This window comes from Heloderma suspectum, chromosome 10 (genome assembly GCF_057233095.1).
Source record: "Heloderma suspectum isolate Gila_16-S chromosome 10, 16-S_ref, whole genome shotgun sequence".
Taxonomy (NCBI): domain Eukaryota; kingdom Metazoa; phylum Chordata; class Lepidosauria; order Squamata; family Helodermatidae; genus Heloderma; species Heloderma suspectum.
The window spans coordinates 28,664,717-28,686,691 of NC_139467.1; the positions used below are offsets into that span (position 1 = coordinate 28,664,717).

General features: G+C 46.7%; 1 protein-coding gene across 3 annotated transcripts in view; it reads left to right on the forward strand.

Moving 5' to 3' along the window:
- The first annotated feature begins 8,671 nt into the window (after positions 1–8,671).
- Positions 8,672–21,975, forward strand: part of LOC146338016 (mitochondrial peptide methionine sulfoxide reductase-like) — an 83,106-nt gene continuing 69,802 nt past the window's right edge. The window contains exons 1-2 of one of the 3 annotated variants that reach the window (XM_084815713.1): positions 8,672–8,795; positions 13,846–14,098. Coding sequence is in view for 2 of the 3 variants with exons in the window: in XM_084815711.1 (XP_084671837.1) it covers positions 8,726–8,795 (70 nt within the window). In the remaining variant the exon portion in view is untranslated. Of the gene's footprint in view, positions 9,063–13,845; positions 14,099–21,975 lie in introns of all 3 variants that reach the window. The other 2 variants (XM_084815712.1, XM_084815711.1) reach the window with 2 other exon arrangements.

Here is a 21,975-nt window from a genome sequence, read left to right on the forward strand (position 1 = left end):
TGTCCTGCTTCATTTTGTACACCAAGGCCATGCTTGTCTGTTATCCCGGTGATTTCTTGATTTCCTACTTTAGCATTCCAATCCCCTATGATGAAGAGGACATCTTTTTTTGGTGTTAGTTCTAGAAGGTGTTGTAGGTCTTCATAGAACCGATCAACTTCAGCTTCTTAGGCATCAGTGGTTGGGGCATAGACTTGAATTACTGTGATGTTGAATGGTTTGCCTTGGATTCATACTGAGATCATTCTATTGTTTTTGAGATTGTACCCCAGTACTGCTTTTCCCACCCTTTTGTTGACTATGAGTGCTACTCCATTTCTTCTAAGGGATTCTTGCCCACAGTAGTAGATATAATGGTCACCTGAATTAAATTCGCCCATGCCTGGCCATTTTAGTTTGCTGATTCCCAAGATGTCGATGTTCAGTCTTGCCATCTCATGTTTGACCACCTCCAGCTTACCTTGATTCATTGATCTTACATTCCAGGTTCCTAAACAATATTGTTCTTTACAGCATCGGATTTTCTTTTCACCACCAGGCACATCCACAGCTGAGTGTCCTTTCGGCTTTGGCCCAGCCGCTTCACTCTTTCTGGCGCTACTTGGAAATACCCTCTGCTCTTCCCCAGTAGTATATTGGACACCTTCCAACCTGAGGGGCTCATCTTCCAGCATCATATGTTTTAGCCTTGTGATACGTTCCATGGGTTTTCTTGGCAAGAATACTGGAGTGGGTTGCCATTTCCTTCTCCAGTGGACCACATTTTGTCAGAACTCTCCACCATGACCTGTCTGTCTTGGGTGGCCCTGCACGGCATAGCTTATGGCTTCACTGAGCTATGCAAACCCCTTCATCACAACAAGGCAGTGATCCATGAAGGGGCTTCCAACCCTACTATTCTATGATTCTATGATCTCCACTTTGTTTTGCTGCTTGCCTGGATCTACAGCTGGACTCTGCCTTCAGTGAAGGGAGGGAATGGCTCTTGTGCAAGCTCTGTTCAACCAAATGGGAACTATGTGAACACCCAGCCATGACTTTGGGCAAGTCCCATTCATTTCAGCAGGGTTTGCTTGTACCCTTTCACTAGACATGTTCTTAGCAGATTGTGCCTAAGGCGGCTACTTTCACCTTGCCAAAAAAGAGGAAATGGATCACCAAAAAGAGAGGACACCAATTTGCATAACTTTTACATATGCTGATATAATTTGGAAATACTTAGGTTATTAAAATTTAAGTAGAAATACAATAAATCTTACCATGGTGAGGAAGACCGACCAGGTGATCTGTGTGTCTGCTCAGTCTGCTGTCCAGTTCTAATGCTTGTTGGACAACTTCAAGCCCCCTGATTCTGCCCTCCCTTCTTATGGTTCTTCAGTTTTAAACCAGACATGGACTGAGCAGTCCATCAAATTGAAGGCATACAGGCAATTGAAGGCATACATTCAAATAGAGGACTGTTCTCTGACAGCTCTTCAAATAGAGGAGCATCCTCTCTAAAGTAGGACACTTGACCACCCGAAGTATGTCCTAGTTTTCTTCCATATGTGTTCATATATTTTTCTCTAAACCAGGGAAACCTTTGGCCATGGGCCAAATGCAGACCTCTTGGCATCTCAACCCAAACCTGGCCATGCCTTCTCTCCCTAGGTCACACCCCATAACCGGCTCCACTCTGATATTATTTACTCCATCCCACTCTGTCCACCAGCTACAAAGGGGAACAATGCACAAGTTGGGGAAGGAGAATACTTGGATGCAAAACATATTTCCCGCAATTCCACTGCATATTGAACAAAGGCTGGAGTCTGATCTGTAACCCTGCCCACTTTTGGTTCTGGACCCCAACTGGTTTCAACCAAGATAATGTGGACTGCAATGAGAAAAAGGCTCCCCAACTTTGCTCTTAACAAATGCTTACAAAAGCAACTGGACCACTCCTCACACAATGTAGCTCAAAAGGGCATCAGTAGAGCCCTGCTGTATCAGACCAAAGGTCCATCTAAACCAGCATCTTATTCCTCGCAGTGGACAACCAGATGCCTCCTGGAAGCCCAGAAGCAGGAAATGAAGACAATAGCCCTCTCCCGTAGTTGCTCCCCAGCACACTGCCACTGAAGCTGGAGGTTCTACTTAACACCAGCAATTATAACAGGTAGCCATCGATAACCTTCTCCTCCATGAATTTGCCTAAGCCCTTTTTAGTGTCCGGTGGCCAGCTGCCTTGGGAGTGCTGGGAGCTCTAGGCCTTTTTCTTGTCTAAACGTGCATAGGATTGCAATCAAAATGATGGACAATGTCAGTCTTCCCCAATGTGGTGCCCTCCAGATGTATTGGACTACAACTTCCAGCATCCCCCAGCCATAATCCTGGACATTGAAGGTTGCCTTGTTTGTTTACTTAAAATGCTAATAATTTGTAACAGGACAAAATAAAAGAAGCACAATGATTTTGTTTTAGCAGTAAAAATGGCATGGGTAGGCTGTTTAGTACCTTCTCCTGCAGACGAAATGCTCAGACTGAGGGGCCATCCCTGGAGCAACACCTATAAAGCACTGGCCAGGTCCCCATCGGTACCTTGGGTCACTTGCCAAGCTGCAGTACTCTCTCTGGCCATTATAGGGGCGGTGCTGTGGTGCAACAGAGCTTAGGCTAAAAAAGCTCCGTTTGTCTAAACATCGCCTTAGCAGTACAGGGAAAAAGGCACCCAGGCCCTGCTGCCAGAGTCCCCAGTTCGAGACCCCTAAGACCTTACAGTGCAAGCTGTGATTGTGCCAGATGGCTTTTCCCCCTCCTGTGCACTGATTATTTCCTCTGCATGGAAAGACATACCCACGCAGACTAGGGACAAGCAATCTTTTTTCTCCGGAGGGCTGCATTCCCTCGGAGGGGGGGGGGTATCCTTCGGGGGTATCCTCCAGGGTTCGCTTGCAGGCAGTGGGTGGGGCCCAAGCCAGTGGTGGCCAGAACCAAAGCCAAAAGTGGGTGGGGTCACCCCCTTTTCTCTCTCTTTCACCCCTTCTGTTTCTCTCCCTTCCTACCTAGGTGGCTGTTGAGGAAAGTCAGATCAATCTTTCCAGAGGTCAGAACCGATAGCTTGCACAGGCCTTCTGAGATTAGGCCAAAGCCTATAGGAGCCTGGGAGTGTGAGCATGGATCAAAGGATCTGTAACACACAGATCAAAGGAATGGAAGGCTACACATGTTGAGATCTATGCATCTCCTACCTAAGTTTCCCCCCCAAGTGCCTTATCCACCTGGCTAGGTGGGGATCACAGCACTGCCCAAATGTATGCTGCAAGCTCTTCCTCTATGGTACTTTCTCCAACCTGGTCCCCTCCAGATGGTGGTGGTGGTGGTGGTGGTGGTTGTTGATGTTGTTTTTAACTACAACTCCCACCACCCCAGACTATTGGCCATACTGGCTGGGGCTGATGGGAATTGTAGGCCAAAATATCTGGAGGGGTGCCAAGCTGGATGGAAAGCCTGGATGGAAAGTCAGGAATCTTCTTTCTCCCGAGGATGCTTTTTGGCCCACCTTACTGTGTTCAGTAGCAGTGGCTTTTGTGCTGTTCACCGCTCAGGTTTCTCCTCCCAGGTGTCACTCTTTCAAACCTCAGTTCAAGAAAAGACTTATCTGAAAACAAAGGAGTTACATGCACAATTAATAGAGCAAATGGAACTGAAGGAGAAGAAAGCAAGGGAGCTATGAGGAAGGGGGGAAAGTCCCTCTCTCGGCAGGCATGGGTGTTATTAGGTGCTCACAAAGAATCCTTAATAAATGCCTTTTGACATCAAGTAGGAAATTATAGGATGTGTACATTCCTTCACTCACTCAGGTGACAATTGCGCCCAGGCTGTCAGAGTCATAGGAGATGGGTGGGGGGAGGTGTGTGTGTGTGTGTGTGTGTTGGGGGGGGTGTCGTAAAGGAGGCTCTAGAGGGAAAGCAAAAGACAGCAGGTTAATAAAGCTCCTTCTTTGAGCATTGATACCCCTTAGAGGCGAAACAAGAGAAGGATGTGAGAAATGCAGAGATAGCATAAGCCCAACACACAGGGGTGTAATGGATCCAGGGCTCACAGGGTTGAAGCCCCGGGACTTCTGGATTATCAAGGGTGATGATGTCACCCGCCACCCCCTTCCCCCAGAATTCCCTGCTTCCTCTGAACTCAGCTACGATCCTCACAGTAGCTGTGGAGTGGGGAGAATGATTTTCCCAGCAACAATATATTGTTCCCTGTTGTAAGGCAAAGACTTTTGGGGTGGCTTGGCCTTGAATGAGCAATTAAAATCTATTAGCTTTACAAAAGATCTGCTTCTGGTGGAGATGCAAATTTCTAGATCAACACAGCTGCTGGAATTTTTGGGCTCTCCTCATAGGTGTGGCTATGGGGAGTGTCATGATGAATGGCTGCACCTCAAAACTGAACACTGCACCACTGACAACATGACATCCATACTTATTCCTTCCAAGTTAGGATGCTGCGTTATAAACGAGACTGTCCTTGTAGACTGTTTGGAAACTTCACGTGGTTCAAAACACAACGGCTCTATTAACTGGGACATGCCAGTCCAATCATATCACACCTGTGCTAAAAAAAAGTAACCTTTCTCAGCAAGCAAGGAATCCTAACTTTAAAAAAGATATGATGGCACCATGGTTTCCATTTATTTCCTGCATTGAAGCTCTTTAATCTTCAATCAAATTCCAACCAAGTACAGTTGCCTACATTTTTTTCTGACTGATACTAACATACGCACAAAATAACAAACACTCACACACACTCCTTTTATATTTATTTATTTATTGCATTTATACCCCACCTTTTTTCCTCCAAGGAACCCAAGGCAGCTTACATTATCCTCCTCCTCTCCATTTTATCCTCACAACAACAACCCTTTGAGGTGGGTTGGGCTGAGAGAGTCTGTGACTGGCCCCAAATCACCCAGTGAGCTTCCATGGCTGAGTGGGGACTAGAACCCCGGATCTCCTGATTCCCAGTCCAGCCCTCTCACCACTGCACCACACCGGCTTTCCATATGTCGTATGAATTGTGTTTTTATGCTTTCATTAGGTATTGAGCTCCTACGCTGTTTTAGTGCTGTGCCGAAAATTTCTGCCACCAAAATTTTGACTGTTCTCATTCAGTTTGATAGAAATGCCTTTCGAAAAGAAATTCAATACTGAAGAAATTTTGGAGAAATTCTTAAGGGTTGGGCTTGAGTTTCTTGGGCTTACCTTACTTAGGAGGTGGCTGAGGAATGAGCATAAGTGTCCTATTCTTCATTGTACAATCTGCTCTCTGGCAGCCTGTAGCCTCCACAGCTCCCTACACTTCAAATGAAGCCCAGTGGAAGGCAGCATGATAGAATTCCTCCCGTGGGCCTTTTTCAGTTCTGGAAGTGCAGGCAGCCTGGGAGGCTAGCTGTGGTTAGGGGAGCTCAAAAACCCCACCCAAAGGAATTCAACATAAACTATAGACTGTCCTGAAAACGAGGCAGAACAATGGAAGCCCCTTTCATGAGGGAAGAAAACTTTCTGGAAATTGGAGGACAGATTTTGGCAAAGTACTAAGCCCACCTCATCCCTGGAGCTGGACACAACACTGCCCCCCCCCACCTGCATTGTGGTGGATGCGAAATGGGGGCCAGCCTGCCAATGCAGCTGATGCTGTTGCAGCACCAACCCCCCCCCCCAAACCCTAACCCCAAATGAAAGAAGCTGTGTTACAGGCCCTGCCAATGGGGAGCTCTGCCTGGGAGAAACCATGGAGAATTTCTCCTCCCCCTGGAGAAATTTGGTGAACACCCTAGTTTCTTTAGTGATCTTGATTTCTTATGATGTATGTTCTTTTTGTTGCCTTTATTTTGTTAACTTTATTTCAAAGTAAAATCAAATGTCATGACAGATGCTTAAAAAAAATAAAAATAAAAAGGTGAGCACCATTTTAAAGCCTGTCAAAGACAGCATGCAAAGATGAAAATAAGTGTCAGGGTTGGGGGAAGCTTCACTGGCTTCCAGTGTGTGTTTCTGGGAACAATTCAAGGTGCTGGTTTTGATCTTAAAAGCCCTAAATTGCTTTGGACCTGGGCATGTACAGGGCTATTTACTCCCATATGAACCTGCCTGGAATTTTAGATGTGTGCTGGATGGCCTACTCTAGATGACCCCTCCTTCAGAGGACAGGCAGGTGGTAATGGGGGAGAGGGCCTTTTTAGTAGTGGCTCCTGTTACAGAACTCGTTCTCTGGTCAGGTTCAGTTGGCATCAACTCATTTAGCATCTAGGCAACTGTTTAAGGCAGGGGTGTCAAGCCTTTTTCAGTCTGAGGGCCGAATTCCCTCCAGGGCCAATAGTGGGCATGGTCAAGGGCAAAAGGGGTGGGACCAAAAATAGTTAAAGAGCTTAAAGCTCTCACTGCCAGTAACTAAGCCTTCACAGAGGCATTTCAGCCTTTTAGAAGGGGGTGGGGAGAAACTGTGCAATGGCTGGGAAACCACCAAACAAATGGCTGTTGTGGGGGGATGGCGGCAGTGCCAGGGGAAGAGGACATGACCATCTGGGGAAGCCAAGATCCCCAAGTGGGCAGATTTGGATCGTGGGCCTGAGGTTCAACACCACTGCTTTAAGGCCTCCTTATTCTCCAATAATGTAATGGGAAATTGCCTTTAATGGGAAATTGGTGGCCAGTTAACTTACCTGAACTCAGTGGGTCTCACTACTTACACACGTACCTGAACTCAATGGGCCTTACTACTTACACATGTACCTGAACTCAATGGGCCTTACTACCAAGTAGACACAACTAGGACTGCAATGTTAGGGTGCAATTCGATGCATGTTTAGATAGAAAAAGAGCCCTACAAGTCCAAGCATTCCCCAGCCAAGCATTCCAAGCATTCCCCATTCCTCCAAGCATTCTCCAACTCCAAGCTTTCCTCATGGCTGGCTGGGGAATGCTGGGAGTTGTAGGGCTTTTGTCTCTCTAAATTTGCATAGGATTGTGCTCTTAGACAGACTTTGCTGCTTGCTATCTTTTTGTTTTACTGCGTTCTATTATTATTTTATGTTGAATTTGTTGATAAACAGGCTTTGGTTCTTTGAAGAGAAAACCAACATCATTTAAAAATAATAACAATATGTAAACGTTTTGAGAATCCCCAGTCAAATGAAGGGTGCACATAATCCATTCAATTCAAAGTTCATAGATGGAACGGTACGTACAAGTGCTGCCTATGAACAAACCAGCGATCCCATCCTCCCCGCCACCATTTCCCTTAGCAATGGGAAATAAAACATAATTAACGCTTCTTTAAAAATCTACTTCCTGCTTAAATTGGGCACAACATTTTAATTGATCAAAAGAGCTTCCATTGGTCAAGAGTCAATGGGAGCCCTCTCCAACCTGGTGTCCTCCAGATGTATTGCACTTCAACTCCCATCATCCCCAGCAAGCCTGGCCATGCTGGCTGGGGCTGATGGAAGTAGAAGTCCAAACTCTGATAGATTTCTGCTGTTAGCCTCTCCTGCTTCCTCCCCTTCTCAGTAGAGTGGGCAAAAGTCTCCCTTCCAGTGTCCCCGCCCATCCATACAACTGAATTGGCTTGATAAGGCAGCAAATGCAGCCCTGTGCCCTACCACTTGGGGGAGTCAGCCTCACTGAACTCAGTGGGACTTCTGAGCAGACATGTAGATAAGATTGTGCTGTAACATCCTCATTAGCCACCCTAAGGATCGATCCTGTAACGCAGCTGAGGTTTGCTCACTGTCTGTACGTGCACACATGCAGCCCTATCCCTACGCATCTTTATTCGGAAGTCCATCCCATGGAACGTACGCTTGAGTTAAGCGTGCATCGGGCTGCAACCTGAGTGTCGGGATGGTGCCCAATAATACAGAAATAATAACAATGCTGTATTATTATTGGCCACCAATTTGGATGACTACAAAAGGGGATTGGACAAGTTCCTGGAGAAGAAGGCTATGGATGGCTACTAGTCCTGATGGCTCTATGCTACCTCCAGTATCAGAGGCTGTATGCCTGTGTACACCAATTGCTGGGGAATGTGGGTGGGAGGGTGCCGTTGCACTGATTTCCTGCTTGTGGCTTTCCCAAAGGCAGCTGGCTGGCCACTGTGTGAACAAAATGCTGGAGTAGATGAACCCTTGGTCTGAGCCAGCAGGGCTCTTATTAGGTTCTTATGTACATAAGGATTCACACTCACCTCTATGGTATTTGCTATCTCACACTGTAAGGATGGCCACCAATTTGGAAGGCTTTAGAAGGGGGTTAGATAAATTCCTGGAGAAGAAGGCTATCAATGGCTACTAGACTGGATGGCTGTGTGTTACCTCCAGTACCAGAGGCAGTGAGCCTAGGCACACCAGTTGCTGCGGAACATGGGCAGGAGGGTGCTGTTGCCCTCATGTCCTGCTTGTGGGTTTCCTGTGGGCAGCTGGTTGGCCACTGTGTGAACAGAATGCTGGACTAGATGGACCTGGGTCTGATCGAGCAACCTAAATACTGATACTGATGATGATGCAATCACGGGCAAGTCAGGCATGGACTTGGGTCTCCTTCCCCGCTGCGTCACACGCCCCTCCCCTTGGCCTCGCCCCCCAATCGGCTGCCCCTGGCTGGATATAGGAAGTGGGAAGTTGCTAGTTGGTGGCGCGTGGACCGGGGAGGGACGGGGGCAGCTTCTTTGGTCGATCTCCGCAGCGATGTCTGGGAAAGCTCTGCCCGGCCGGGAGGAGAGTTCAAGGGGCAGATCTGAAACAGCCGTAGCTTCAGGTACTTTGGGAGGAGGCCACACGCAGGCTTTGTACTGGCGCGTGGGACGGATGGATGCGCGCGGGTGTATGGATTTTTGGAGGGGCGACCGTGTTGAGCTGCGGGCTTGAAAGCCACCCCCCGCCGCAGAAATCACGGCTGCTGTCTCCCTCCTTTCCCGATCCTGCCTCTCTCGTTTTGCAAAAGCGCCTCTTCCCCGGGCTGGTTCTCTTCGCATTGCCGGGGAAAAGATGGGAAGTCCGATCAGTTACTTTATCGCGTGCGGAGGTGAGAAAGAAAGAGATCGACTTCACGCGGCTGAAGATGGTTCCTGCTTTTCCCCTCCTTCGGGCCAAAACGGACGTGACTTCCAATCTGTGTCTACCAGCTACGACTCCCCCCCCCCACCGGGCCTCATTTTTTACTCTAGAGTAGGAGCAGGGCCCCCATTTCGGATCGGGACCCTGCCAAGGTGGGGTTGTGAAGGGGCTTTTAAAATCCGGATCGGGACCCCGGCGCCTAACCGAGGGTGGAACACGAAGGTGAAAAAGACATAGCTGGTAGATCTGGATTTAAAGTATTGTCTGTTCTGGCTCTTATTTAGTACACACACGCTCCGAAACAAGGCTTGAGTGAGTCGGAACAATCGTACACGTGTCTATAGTACGCATAGATATTGCAAGCCATACGAAGTAAGTCCTATGGTTTTGCTATGGAACTTATTCCCAGGTAAGTGTGGGTAGGATCGCTTCTAAGGGCACAATCCTATGCCTGTTTAGGCAGAAAAAAGCCCCTACAACTCCCAGCATGCCCCAGCCAGCCATGCTGGCTGGGGCATGCTGGGAGTTGTAGGGGCTTTTTTCTGCCTAAACAGGCATAGGATTGCACCTTAAGAGATGTTCCAGCACCAAGATACACTTCCTCTCCTCTCCTGTCCCCCACCCTTCCCTTTAACACACGTTTCCCCTTGGAATAAGGAACTGAGTTAAGTTTTGGATGGGCAAACTTCAGTTCCTTATTCAGGTTGCTCATGTATGTGCCTGTGCTGAATAAGCAACTGGGATCCGAGAATCCCATTCGGCTTTACTATAATTTCCAGGGTTGTTGCATCACAGATGTAGAGCTAGTGTTAGTACAGCTGGTGAGAACTAGGGGAGAGGGTGGATTCAGCTCCGCCCCCCCCCCATTCAAACTCATTATTTCCCCTCTGGACCCTGCAAATCTGAGGGGAGGGGTTTTTGCAGGGGGCAGGGAAGAAATATGGGCTGTGCAGCAGAAGGCAGAGACCTCCATTTCTCTCTAGGAAAGAGCAACATGCTTGTTAATGGCGAACGAGCAAAGGCTAAAGTCCATGGAGCAGCAGCAGCAACTTTATTTTATCTCCTTGCTTCCTCCGGCCTGGGGGATCTATAAAGCGCTATGGCACACAAAGAACAAATCAGATAATAAAACTGTTCCTGGTCTATACTGTTTCAGACTACTGGTGGGGAATTGCAAAGTATAATGCTTTCCCACTGCTTTGGGGGGAAGATTCTACTCATTAAAAACTAGCATGTTGGAGAGAAAGCTAAGGCAAAACTCTCCTCTTTGATTTCTAGTTTCACATAGATTTCCTTCTCCTGTCAGGAAAAATTCACACACCCCCCCCCCCAAGACTGGAGTGATATATTCCAGGAATGGCTTGATCCTTGCTTCTTCCATGTTATTTATTGCATGTTTTATCCCACCCTTTCCCGCAGGAACTCAGAAGTGGCACCTATGGCCTTCCTCCTCGTCTTGTTTGCTTCTCACAACAGCCCTGCAAAGTAGGATAGGCTGAGAGACAGGATGCTGGCCTATACTGAGGCAGACCATTGGTCCATCTAACTCAGTTTTGTCTACACCAGGCTTCCCCAGCTTGGTGCCCTCCAGATGGTTTGAACCTCACCTCCCATCAGCCCCTGCCAGCATGGCCAATGGACAGGAATGCTGGGAGTTATAGTCTAAACCATCTAGATGTCACCAGGTTGAAGAAGGCTGCTGTGCATTGTCTGGCAATGGCTCTTCAGGGATTCAGACAGGGATCTTTCCCAACCCTACTAGGAAATGCCCAGGATTGAATGTGGGACTTTTGGCATGCAGAGTGTATGTTCTGCCACTGAACTGCCGCTCAGAAACTGTGACTGGCCTAGTGTCACCAGTGAGCTTTATAGGTGAGTGGGGAATTGAAACCGAGCCTTCTTCACCTGAATGGACGTGTTAATCTGGGGTCCTCATCTTGTCAGGATCCTTATCAAAATAGATTTGGGATAAGCCAAAGTGAGGTAGTCACAAATGGATCAGTTTAACAGTTTCTTGATTACACATGTGATAGTAAATGGATCCAGAAATAAAGCAAGGGAAAGAACCTCACATATCCCTTGTGCTGACCAGAGCTGGCAACTCCCCACACAGCCACGCGTGTATCTGGCTCCCACTCAAGATTCACAGGAAGCCTCTCCACAAGCTGATAATCACTTCTCCAAGTTGGTATGTGTGCAGATTCTCCTTGAAGCAGGACCCAGCTTGGCATGCTTTAACCAATGCTTATATACACCTTTCCTTCCATGCCCTAGTGGATGCATAAAGCATCACAGTCAAGGCAATCAGCCCAACATTCCATTCTGGGCCCAGAAGCTTCCTGGCTGTTCATGGAAACATAATAATATGCTCTTATCTGAGGGACCAGAGTGACCTGGCAAGAATTAAGCAGCATCACATTTGTTGATGTATAGAACTGGCCTTGTCTGGCACTAGCACTCCCATGTAAGGCAACCTCCTTAATTACCTAGAAGCCACCTTCTATACTATCTTAACATAGTCCTCTATGCACTTAAAAAACTGTGTAGAACATGACTGTGGAAACCCACTATACTGCTTGCCATCTTCCAGTGTAACCCACTACAATCCAGCACTCTAGCTACTATACCACACTGCCTCTGTGATTCGATGAATTAGAACTAACGAAAAAAGAGTATCTTGCAAAACATAGTGTTCCCCCTGACACCCCACCTTTCTTCTTTCATTCTTCCTTCTTTCCCTTTGTTTGCAAATTGGGCCCCTCCACTTATTTATTTATTACATACTTATTCTGCCCAATAGCTGAAACTCTCTGGGCAGTTCACAGCAGTTAAAACCACAAGTTAGAATCATAGAATAGTAGGGGCGAAAGGGGCCTACAAGACCATCGAGTCCAGCCCCCTGCTCAGTGCAGGAATCCAAGTCAAAGCATCCCTGACAGAGGGCTGTCGAGCTTCATCTTGAATGCCTCCAGTGTGGGAGAGCCCACCACCTCCCTAGGTAGCCCACTACCTCCCTAAGTTGCATCATAAAATACAATATAACATGTATAAGCTTAAAACTACAATGTAAAAGTACAAACCAAAATAAAACCTAGCAGCAATTCACAGATTTAAAATACAATAACAGATTTAAAACTACAGAGCTAACTTTTAGCTTACTTTTACTTAAAGGGTGATGCCGCACATCCTTGCTCGCACACACTGGTGAACCTGCATGTATACATGTGTAACAATGAACGGGGGCTAAGGAGACCTTTGCCAGAGCTGTGGCACACCCACAGCAGATTTATGTACCATAACTCAGCAAATAAAGTAAGGGAATTAGCTCAGACAACCATGCAAGTCCCAAAAGCATAGATTATTTCTATAGATTTTGTTCTTCACACACACATATATACACACATTACAAAAGAGAAAAATTGATTCATATACCAGTATACTACTTCTAGTACACCTAACTTAAAAATAGAGAAAGCTGGAGATCAGGTGTGTGTGTATGTATTTGCCAAATTAGGAGTAGAAGGGGGTACTATGAAAATGGCAAGGCAGGGGATTGAGAGGCTATGGGTAAAATCCAACTTAAGTCTTACTTAGAGTAGGCCCACTGGAATAAATGGGACTTCAGTTAGTCCTGACTAACTTAAGTCTCATTCATTTTAGCAAGTCTATTCTAAGTAAGACTTACATTGGATTTTACCCTATATGTGTCCAGAAAAAGCTCAAGTGCTGGTGATCCCAGGGGAAGAAATTCATAGATTTAGAGGAGGGCAGGAAAAGTAATAGAGCATAAGTGGTTGTAACTGGCTTCAGAGTAGATGAGAATTACTTGTTGGTATACCTTTTGTTTCATATCATGAGACTTGCCCAGGCGGTTCTGAACCTGTTGACTTGTCTGGAGGATGGGAACGCTTCAGTACTGTACCCTGTTTCCCACCAAGGCTCTAGATTGGCCAGTGTCAAAGTACCCTGGGCAGTCAGTTAGGCATTCACATTGTTCCATAGTTCCATGGAGGTGACGGCCTTTATTCCAGCAGTGAGGAACCTCCGGCCCACAGGCCTGCTTGGCAGATCAAAGCACTTATCTCTAATCGGCTGGGGGCAAGCAGGAGATGAACCTGCTGGGAGATTCAGTCCTGCTTCCTTCTGAGCCTTGTCCTGCTTATGTCATGCAGAGGCTTGCCCTGCTTACTTGTGAGTAAACATGACAGTCATGCTTACTTCTGAGTAAAAATGCTATTCTATAGTGCTGCTGAATGATATGTTAGCTTGGCATAAGACAGCTGCATAATGTGATGGGAACCCATCAGAGGTGAGTGCTGTATACCTGAGATGGGGCAGAAGTGACTCAAAAGCCCCTGATGTCACCAGGGGTTGTCTTCTGTTAAAAGAATGCACAATCAGGATGTAAGATGAAGAAATGCTCTTAATTGAAATGAATAATCTCTTTCTGCCTCTTCTGAAATAACCCATTAGTGGAGGCTTTTTTTTCTTTCAAAATACGAGTTTCTCCTAATTTACAAAAGTGCATGGAGCAAGTTAAAGGATCTAATTTTGTCATTACACTTGGACCAATGCAAAGCCTCAAGAGTCATGCAGTGTTCTGCGGTCACTGGGCATTTTCAGTTCTCATTAGGTTGTTCCAGGTGTGCATGTGCGTTTTGTACCCTTAGGTTCCCCCCACCCCAAGATTTTGTTGTACTTCTTCAAACCTTGGCATTCTCCCAAGCTGATGCCTCCTTCTTGTTTTTCAGTGGCTCCATTTTGGCTGCAGCCCTGTCGGCACTCAGTGGCTGAGTTTCCATTGGAGAGAAGGAGTCTTTTTGGCCTTAAGCTTGAGCACCAGGAGTGGGGATGCTGATTCTTAATGGAGAGAACTCTATTGCTTCAGATCCTGGAGGCCAATTTTATTTACTCCTTCTACCTTTTGCATATAAAAAAACAGTGACTTGACCTTCAGTTGATGCGCCTTGCTTTCAGATCCGCTCCATTGATCCCCGAGTTTCGGTGTGAGCACGCCCTACATTCACTCTTTAAAGTGCTTCTCTTCCCTTTCTTGCTCTGGAGTGTATGATGAGTTGTATGCAGTGGAGGCTGGTGGCTCCAATGTCAGTGGGGCAGTGAATCCACTCCGGGATTCAGTCAGAACCAGTCAGAATTCTAAAGGAGCAATCCAAGACACAACTAGCTCCTTTAGAGTTCTGACTAAAACCTGGAATGGATTCACCTCCACACTGACATCGGAGCCACCAGCCTGGTTGTATGTATTGGGGGTTGGGGGGAGGGCATTGCTTCCTAATTTCCCAACTGTTCTTCCCGAGAGAGTGTCATCTCTGTTTACATTCTGAACATGTGCCAAGGCCCTGTGCTACGGAATGATGCCCTAGCTCCCCGCGTGCTGATTGGGGATGGGGTATACGGCACTCTCCATGGCAACACATAGTGTTGCTAGGAGACAGTAGAGGAATAAAAGACTGGGAGGGATGCCCGGCGGCCTTCCTACCCCTCCTCCTCATCTCCTGCTCTCTCCCCAAGTGCCTTTGGAACAAGATTATTCCTGAAATGTGGCAAGCACAATTACAACCATTACAGAAGCGGCACAGTAGGCAGCAGAGGTGTCTGGAACAGTTGAGGGCCGGGCGTCTTTTGGGGGTTGCACATCTGTTGTGTGGATGAGGGACCCGCCATGGCATGCCCTTCAGCCAAGTTTAGTTGAAGCAAAAGACTGCCCACCAATGTTCTATGGGGGGCATCTTGCAAAGTTCAAATTATGGGTGCAGTGCAGAAGAAGATGCTCAGCATGGATATGGCCCTAGGAGGCACTGCACATATGCTGATCTGGGCAAAGGCTCAGTTAGTCTAACAGAGCCGGCCCAAGACATTTTGCTGCCTGAGGTGAAGAACAAGATGGCACCCCCTCCCATTCCATGTATGCAAGGTGACTGGACTGGCAGTTTCCTCTTTCAATACTGGCACTGGGTCCTCTACCACACCTGAAGAAAGCAGGCTAAGTTAGTGATGAGGGGGCAGGACATGGAGCACAGAGCTCTCTTCTCCCACACTTGGTTGCTGCCTCCCAGAATGTGCCGCCTGAGGCAACCGCCTCACTCTGCCTCATGGTAGGGCCGGCTCTGTAATCCAGCATCCTGTTTCCTGCATTGGCTGCTTCCATGCTTTGCATGTGAAAAGTCTCCAGTTCAGTCCCCGGCATCTCCCAAGACAGCCACTGCCAACCAGAGTGGGGAATACTTAGCTAGATCAGGGGTGTTGAGCCTCTTTCAGCTCAATGGAGAAGCTCTTGGGTGGCTGCATCCCAGTGGTGGGTGGGGCCAAAGGCAAAGGGGTGGGGCCAGAAATACCAGCATATTTTATCTTAAAGCTCTTATTGCCAGTATCTAAGCCTTGGGAAAAGAGTTCAACCTTCTAGAATGAAGGAAAAAACAGCAAAAAAAAAAAGAGCAAAAAGCTGGGAAACCACCAAATGATTGGGGGTAAAGGGGGTGGGACTGGGGAAGGGTGTGTGGCCAACTGGGTAACCCTGGAGGGCCAGAGTGAGACCCCAGATGTGCAGGATTTGGCCCTGGGGCTGGGGTTCTGCAGCCATTCCCTAGATAGACCAATAGTCTGACTCGGTATAGGGCAGCTTCCCATGCTCCTAGTCCCCGAGCTGTGCATGGAGACACTAGCTCTCATTTCTGTCCCTCAGCCAGTGGTATTCAGTGCTATACTGCATCTGAACATGGAGGATCCATTTAGCTGTCGTGAGCATTGTATTTTTGGATGCTCTCCCATGTAAACAGCTCCTGCATATAGTGAAGGAGGGGTGGGCAGGAAGTAGATTTGGATCTCCCAGGAGATGACTTCTGGGAGATCCAAAGTACATCGGCAAAGGTTTCTCACTTCTGATGGTTTAATGATAGCAACAACAAAGTGACTCCCCCGCCCCCTTGCCCTAAATTATACTCCTGAAATGAAGAAAACTTGGGGTAAGCAGGAGTGTATTGTTGTGTGGAAGGGCTATGAGCTTCACTCTGTTCTGGTACTCAAAAGAAATATTTGGGCTTAGAATCCCTTAATTCTCAGTATATGAGATTTGCAGCAGTCTCCAGTTGTAGCATCTCAGGGTAAAAAAACAAGGTAGATCCTGCAAGCCTGAACTCTGCCCACCCATGTAGTAAGCTATAATTACTGCAACTCCAGTAAATAGTAAAATATAGTTTTCAGCATGCAGGGAGGTGTATTTTGTTTTAAAAACAAACAAAACCTGGGAGAGCATTAAGAGAGATGCCCCATCACCTGCAATTGGAAATGTTAAATCTAAAATTCTGCTTCTTCCTGCTGCATAACATGTAGAATTTCTCTAAGGTTTAGGCCAGGGGTGTTGAACCTCAGGCCTGAGGGCCAAATCTGGCTCTCTGTTGTTCCCCAGATGGAGGTTTGATCATTTGGTAGTTTCCTGGTTTTTGTGCATTTCACTCCCCCACCCCCACCCTGAGTTTAAAAGGTTGAAATATCTCTCGTAAGGCTAGAGATGTAAACTTTCCAGAAATGTTGAGGGCATGGGGGGGGGGGGAATTGAGTTTTTTCCTTGTTTTTTTTTCTTCTTCAGAAATTTTGGAAAAAATAAGCAATCCTTTTTTTTTTTACCACTCTTTACAGATCTAAAGTCACTTTGTTGCTTTAAGACAGCCTTTCCCAACCTGGTGCCCTCCAGATATTTTGGGCTTCAGCTCCTATCAGCTTCAGGCAGCATGGCCAGTGGTTACGAATGCTGGGCTCTGTAGTCCAAAACATCCAGAGGGTACCAGGTTAGAGGAGGGCTGCTTTAGGAACATAAAGCAGCCTTTCTGTTCCTAAAGTTATTTTATGTATGACATTGTTTGCTCATAAAATTATCATTATATTTTAAAACTTTTCAAAGTAAACTCAGTGAATTTGTAATTATTGTCTGAATAGATTAGAACTACATTAAATGACTGCCCCAGCATCAGAAACACAGGACTTTATAGAACAAAACCCAAGCTGTCAAGAATGCACATTTACTGTCAAGAATGCACGATGGTGACTCTACTCTCATGTTGGGAAATTGAGCATAAATGTCTGTCAGTAAAATATACTTTAGATCAATAATTTTAATAAGGAGTGAAAGAACTAACTATGCTGGGAATCTTATGGAAAGGATTAAAAAAATATTTTTCCCCATGGCTTCATTATTTCCAGACAATTTACATCTCTAATCCTTCTATAAAAGTGTTCTTATTACATAGTTTTTAGAAATCACTTTGGGGAGGGGAGTAAAGGTTGGATAACAATACACAAATACTTTGTCTTAAATTCTAACAGAAAACATTTCATAATCCAAAGCTTTTCAATTTTTCAGAAAAAAACAAAAATGGTCCTCAGGAAAAAAACATTTCCCCCCGAATTTTTCTGTTTTTCCCCCAGTCTTTCACGTGTCTACCTAAGGCTTAGTTACTGGCAACAAGGGTGCAATCTTACTGGGACACCCATTAGCCTCTGAACCTGGAGGCTGGTGGGCACGCTATGCAGAGCGGGAGGAGCGCAGGGACGATCTTCGTCTCCATGCTCCTCTCGCTTTGCATTTTTGCTAGACAGGCATTGCTGCCCAGCTAGATGGGGCTCTGCAGAGTGGGAGTGAAGGAGGCTGGGGAGGCCAGAGGATTCTTTGTGAGCTGGACTCTGCAGTCCCTTCCCCTTCCCGCTCATAGAACTGCCCTCTTTCCCTCCTCTCCAAGGTTGCCTTTATGACCTCGGAGAGGCAGCTGGCACGGTTTTCTCTGCCCTGGCTATGAGGGGGAGGGGGTGGGGAGCTTGGACTCCTGAATCTGAGGTCTGAGCACAGTCTCCGAACTCGGAGCCAGGAATCCGAATTATCCTATCCCCGCCCCCCCCCCCGGCATGCTGTCTGGGGGCTATAGGATTGCTCTCTAAGAGGTTTAAGTGAAAATAAGCTGGTATTTTTGTTGTTTTGTCCCATCCACCACTGGAATGTGGCCCCCAAGTGCTACCCTGAAATTGATTTCAGTTCTTGGGCCGAAAGAGTTTCGACACCCCTGCTTTAGGGTAACACTGTGATGGCATCTGGTAGGCTTGTACAGCCTCCAGGTTTCACATATTAGGTACTTTAAGCATTGTAGTATGGCACCTTTAGTAACTGAAGCAACTAATAGGAAAAAAGTGTACACGCAAAGCAAAACATATGCAGAGCAATGATACCTCTTCTTTATAAAGAATGCTCATCTAAGACAGTCAAATGGTCAGTTCTATTAGCAAAGACCGATGACAGATTCGGTTTCTCAGTAGCCAAGGATAAGCTAGCCACCCTCCCCCAATCTGGCGCGCCCTCCATATATTTTGGACTACATATCCCATCAGCACCAATCATGGGTCATTATTACTGGGGCTGATGGGAGTTGTAGTTCAACACATCTGAAGAGCTCCAGGTTGAGGAATGCTGCATGACAAGTGAGGCCTGCATTTAATTCCACTCTGTTGGTCCAAAAAGACACCCAAGCTCCCACTTTGCTTTTGGGTGATATTTTCTCTCTGAGATTTTCCACTTGCTTGGTTCTCCTGTTCTGGTTCCTTTCCAAGCTGAATCTTTGTGGGAAACATTTTCTGTTTGCATCCACCCATGTGTGTTCAAGTGACACTGAAAAACACCCATGACAGGATCCCTGACGGTTAGAGCAGGAGGTTAAGAAAGGTTTGTGATTCTAGTTGCTTTCCTATGTGACCCCTTGACTTAATCCCCCTGTCTTGTACATTGTCCAGTTTAGCAGTTGTTACAAATTAACCTAATCAGTCAAAATAATGCCTCATTGCCCAACTCCCCAAACAACTCCCACTTCAAGTGACACATTTAGTGTCATGTGTAGTTTCACCCCTTAAAGTGGGGATGGGCAGAAGGTTGATCTTAATCTACTGGTAGATCCCTGGCAAATTTGCAGTAGATCAGCAAGGATTTCTGACTCCCAGTTGTTAACAACAGTAGCAAGATAATGCCCTTCCACCACCACCCCTTCTGCTCCTGCCCTAAATTGTACTGCAAAATTAGCAGAGCTGGGGGTAACTGGGAGTGGATTTTTGTTTGGGAGGACTGTCAGCTCTGGTAGTCAAAGCAAATTCCTGGGTTCAGGATTCTTTTAAGTGTGTGACTTTTGCACCAGGCTCCAGTTGGTTGATCTCAGGGTTCTAGTAAAAACCCCAAAACTAACTAGATTTCGCAAGCCTGAAGTCTGCCCATCCTTGTGGTTGTCCCAAGCAACAATCATTTCAGCAGTATAGTTTAGGGCAGGAGCAATACCAGCATAAGGGCAATACATAAGAAAATAAGAAGAGCTAAGCTGGATCAGTCCAAGGGTCCATCTTGTCCAGCATTCTGTTCACACAGTGGCCAAACAGCTGTCAACCAGGAACCCTCCAGCAGGGCATGAGCGCAACAGCACCCTCCCACCCATGTTCCCCAGCAACTGGTGTACATAGGCTCATTGCCTCTGGTACTGGAGGTAGCACATAGCCATCAGGACTAGTAGCCATTTATAGCCTTCTCCTCCAGGAATTTGTCCAACCCCCTTTTAAAGCCATCCAAATTTGTGGCCATCTCTACATCCTGTGGTAGCGAATTCCATAGTTTAACTATGTGCTGTGTGAAGATGGACTTCCTTTTACTGTATCTGTCCTGAATCCCCCACCAATCAGTTTCATAGGATGTTCTTGAATTCTAGTATTTTGAGAGAGGGAGAAAAATGTCTCCCTATCCACACCGTCCATACCATGCATAATTTTGTAGACCTCTATCATGTCTTGTCTTACCCTCCTTTTTTCCAAACTAAACAATCCCAGCTGTTGGAACCTTCTCTCATAGGGGATATGCTCCAGCCCCTTGATCATTTTAGTTGCCCTTTTCTGCACCTTTAAGGGCAGGAGCAATACCAGCATATAGTAGCTTTAAGGTGCTGTCCTATGCATGTTCTGATGGAAAGAAATCCTCCAACTCCCAGCATTCCCCAGCCAGCACAGGGAAGCTCTTAAGTGCACAAAAGCCAAGAAACCACCAAATTGGCCATCATTTTGCCTTCCCTTGGTCCTACCCCATGTCCCCTAACGACCAATTCTTGGGTGGTTTCCTACCTTTGGGGCAGAAATTTCCCCATTCTAAGGACACAAACCTATGCAGGTTTAGACAGAAAAAGGGCCTACAACTCCCAGCCTGCCCCAGCCAGCTTGGCTGGCTGGGACAGGCTGGGATTTTGTAGGCCTTTTTTCTGTCTAAACATGCATAGGATTGCCCCTTAAGAGGCCGAAATGCTTCTCCTAAGGCTTAGTTACACGCAGTAAGTGCTTTAAGCTAAAAGATGTTGGCATTTCTGGCCCCACCCCTTTTGCCTTTGACCTGCCAGTCTGAAAGAGGCCAAAAATGCCAGCATATTTCACATTCAAGCTCTTACAGCCAGTAACTGGGCCTGAGGAGAGGCCTTTGAACCTTTTAGAATGGGAGGGAAAAACTGCACAAAAGCCAGGAAACCAAAGGATCACCTGTTGGGGGAAAGGGGGTGTTGCCATGTGAAGGACTCAAGTGGGCTGGATTTGGCCCACAGGTCTGAGATTCAACACTCCTGCTTCAAAATGAGTGCAAGCCTATGCATGTTTACTCAGATGTAAGACCCCCTGTATTTATTGAGGCATATCCCACAAAAGCATGTGTAAGATGGGAGCTCTGTAGTTCTGCTTTCCCCCAACGTGGTGTTCTCCAGATGTTTTAGATGACAACTCCCAGCATTCATGATGCTTAGCCATGCTGGCTGGGACAGGTGGTAGTTGATGTCCAACACATCTGGAGGCCATCAGGTTGGGAAAGGTTGGACTATGGGGCTCCAACCTTATGCCTGCTTTTGAGGGATAAGCCTAGATCTCTAGGTCAGGGGTGAGCAGAAGTTCAATTTCCAGATGTTTTGGACTTCAACTCTCAGAAGCCCCTGTTGGCATGGCCAATGATCAGAAATACTTAGAGCTGAAGTCCAAAACATCTACTTTCTGCCCACCCCTGATCTAGAGAGTCACAGGTTGGGGAAGGCTTGCCCTTATACAAATCTATGGTGCAACCACACTTGGAATACTGTGTACAGTTCTGGTCATTGAACCTAAAAAAGGATATTGTACAGTTGGAAAAAGTGCAGAAAAGGGCAACTAAAATGATCAAGGGGATGGAGCAATTCCTCTATGAGGAAAGGTTACAGCAGCTGGGATTGTTTAGCTTAGAAAAAGGGTAAGGGGGGATATGATAGAGGTGTACAGAATTATACATGGTGGGGAGAAAGTGGATAGGGAGACATTTTTCTCCCTCTCCCATGGTACTAGAACCCCGGGGTCATCCCATGAAGCTGATTGGTAGAAGATTCAGGACAGATAAAAGGAAGGACTTCTTCACACAGCACATAGTTAAACTATGGAATTCACTTCCGCAAGATGTAGCAATGGCCACCAACTTGGATGGCTTTAAAAGGGGGTTCGACAAATTCATGGAGGAGAAGTCTATCAATCGCTGCTAGTCCTGATGGCTCTGTGCTACCTCCCATACCAGAGGCAGTGAGCCTATGTACACCAATTGCTGGGGAACATGGGCAGGAGGGTGCTGTTGCACTCATGTCCTGCTTGTGGGTTTCCTGTGGGCAGCTGGTTGGCCACTGTGTGAACAGAATGCTGGACTAGATGGACCTTTGGTCTGATCCAGCATGGCTCTCCTTATGTTCTTATGTTAAAGCTGGTTTTAGTCTGCTGCCATGAAAGTAAGAAACACTGCTACCCTTCTGGAAGCCACCACCTTGAATTCTCTCTTTCCTCAAATTGCCTATGTCCCCTGC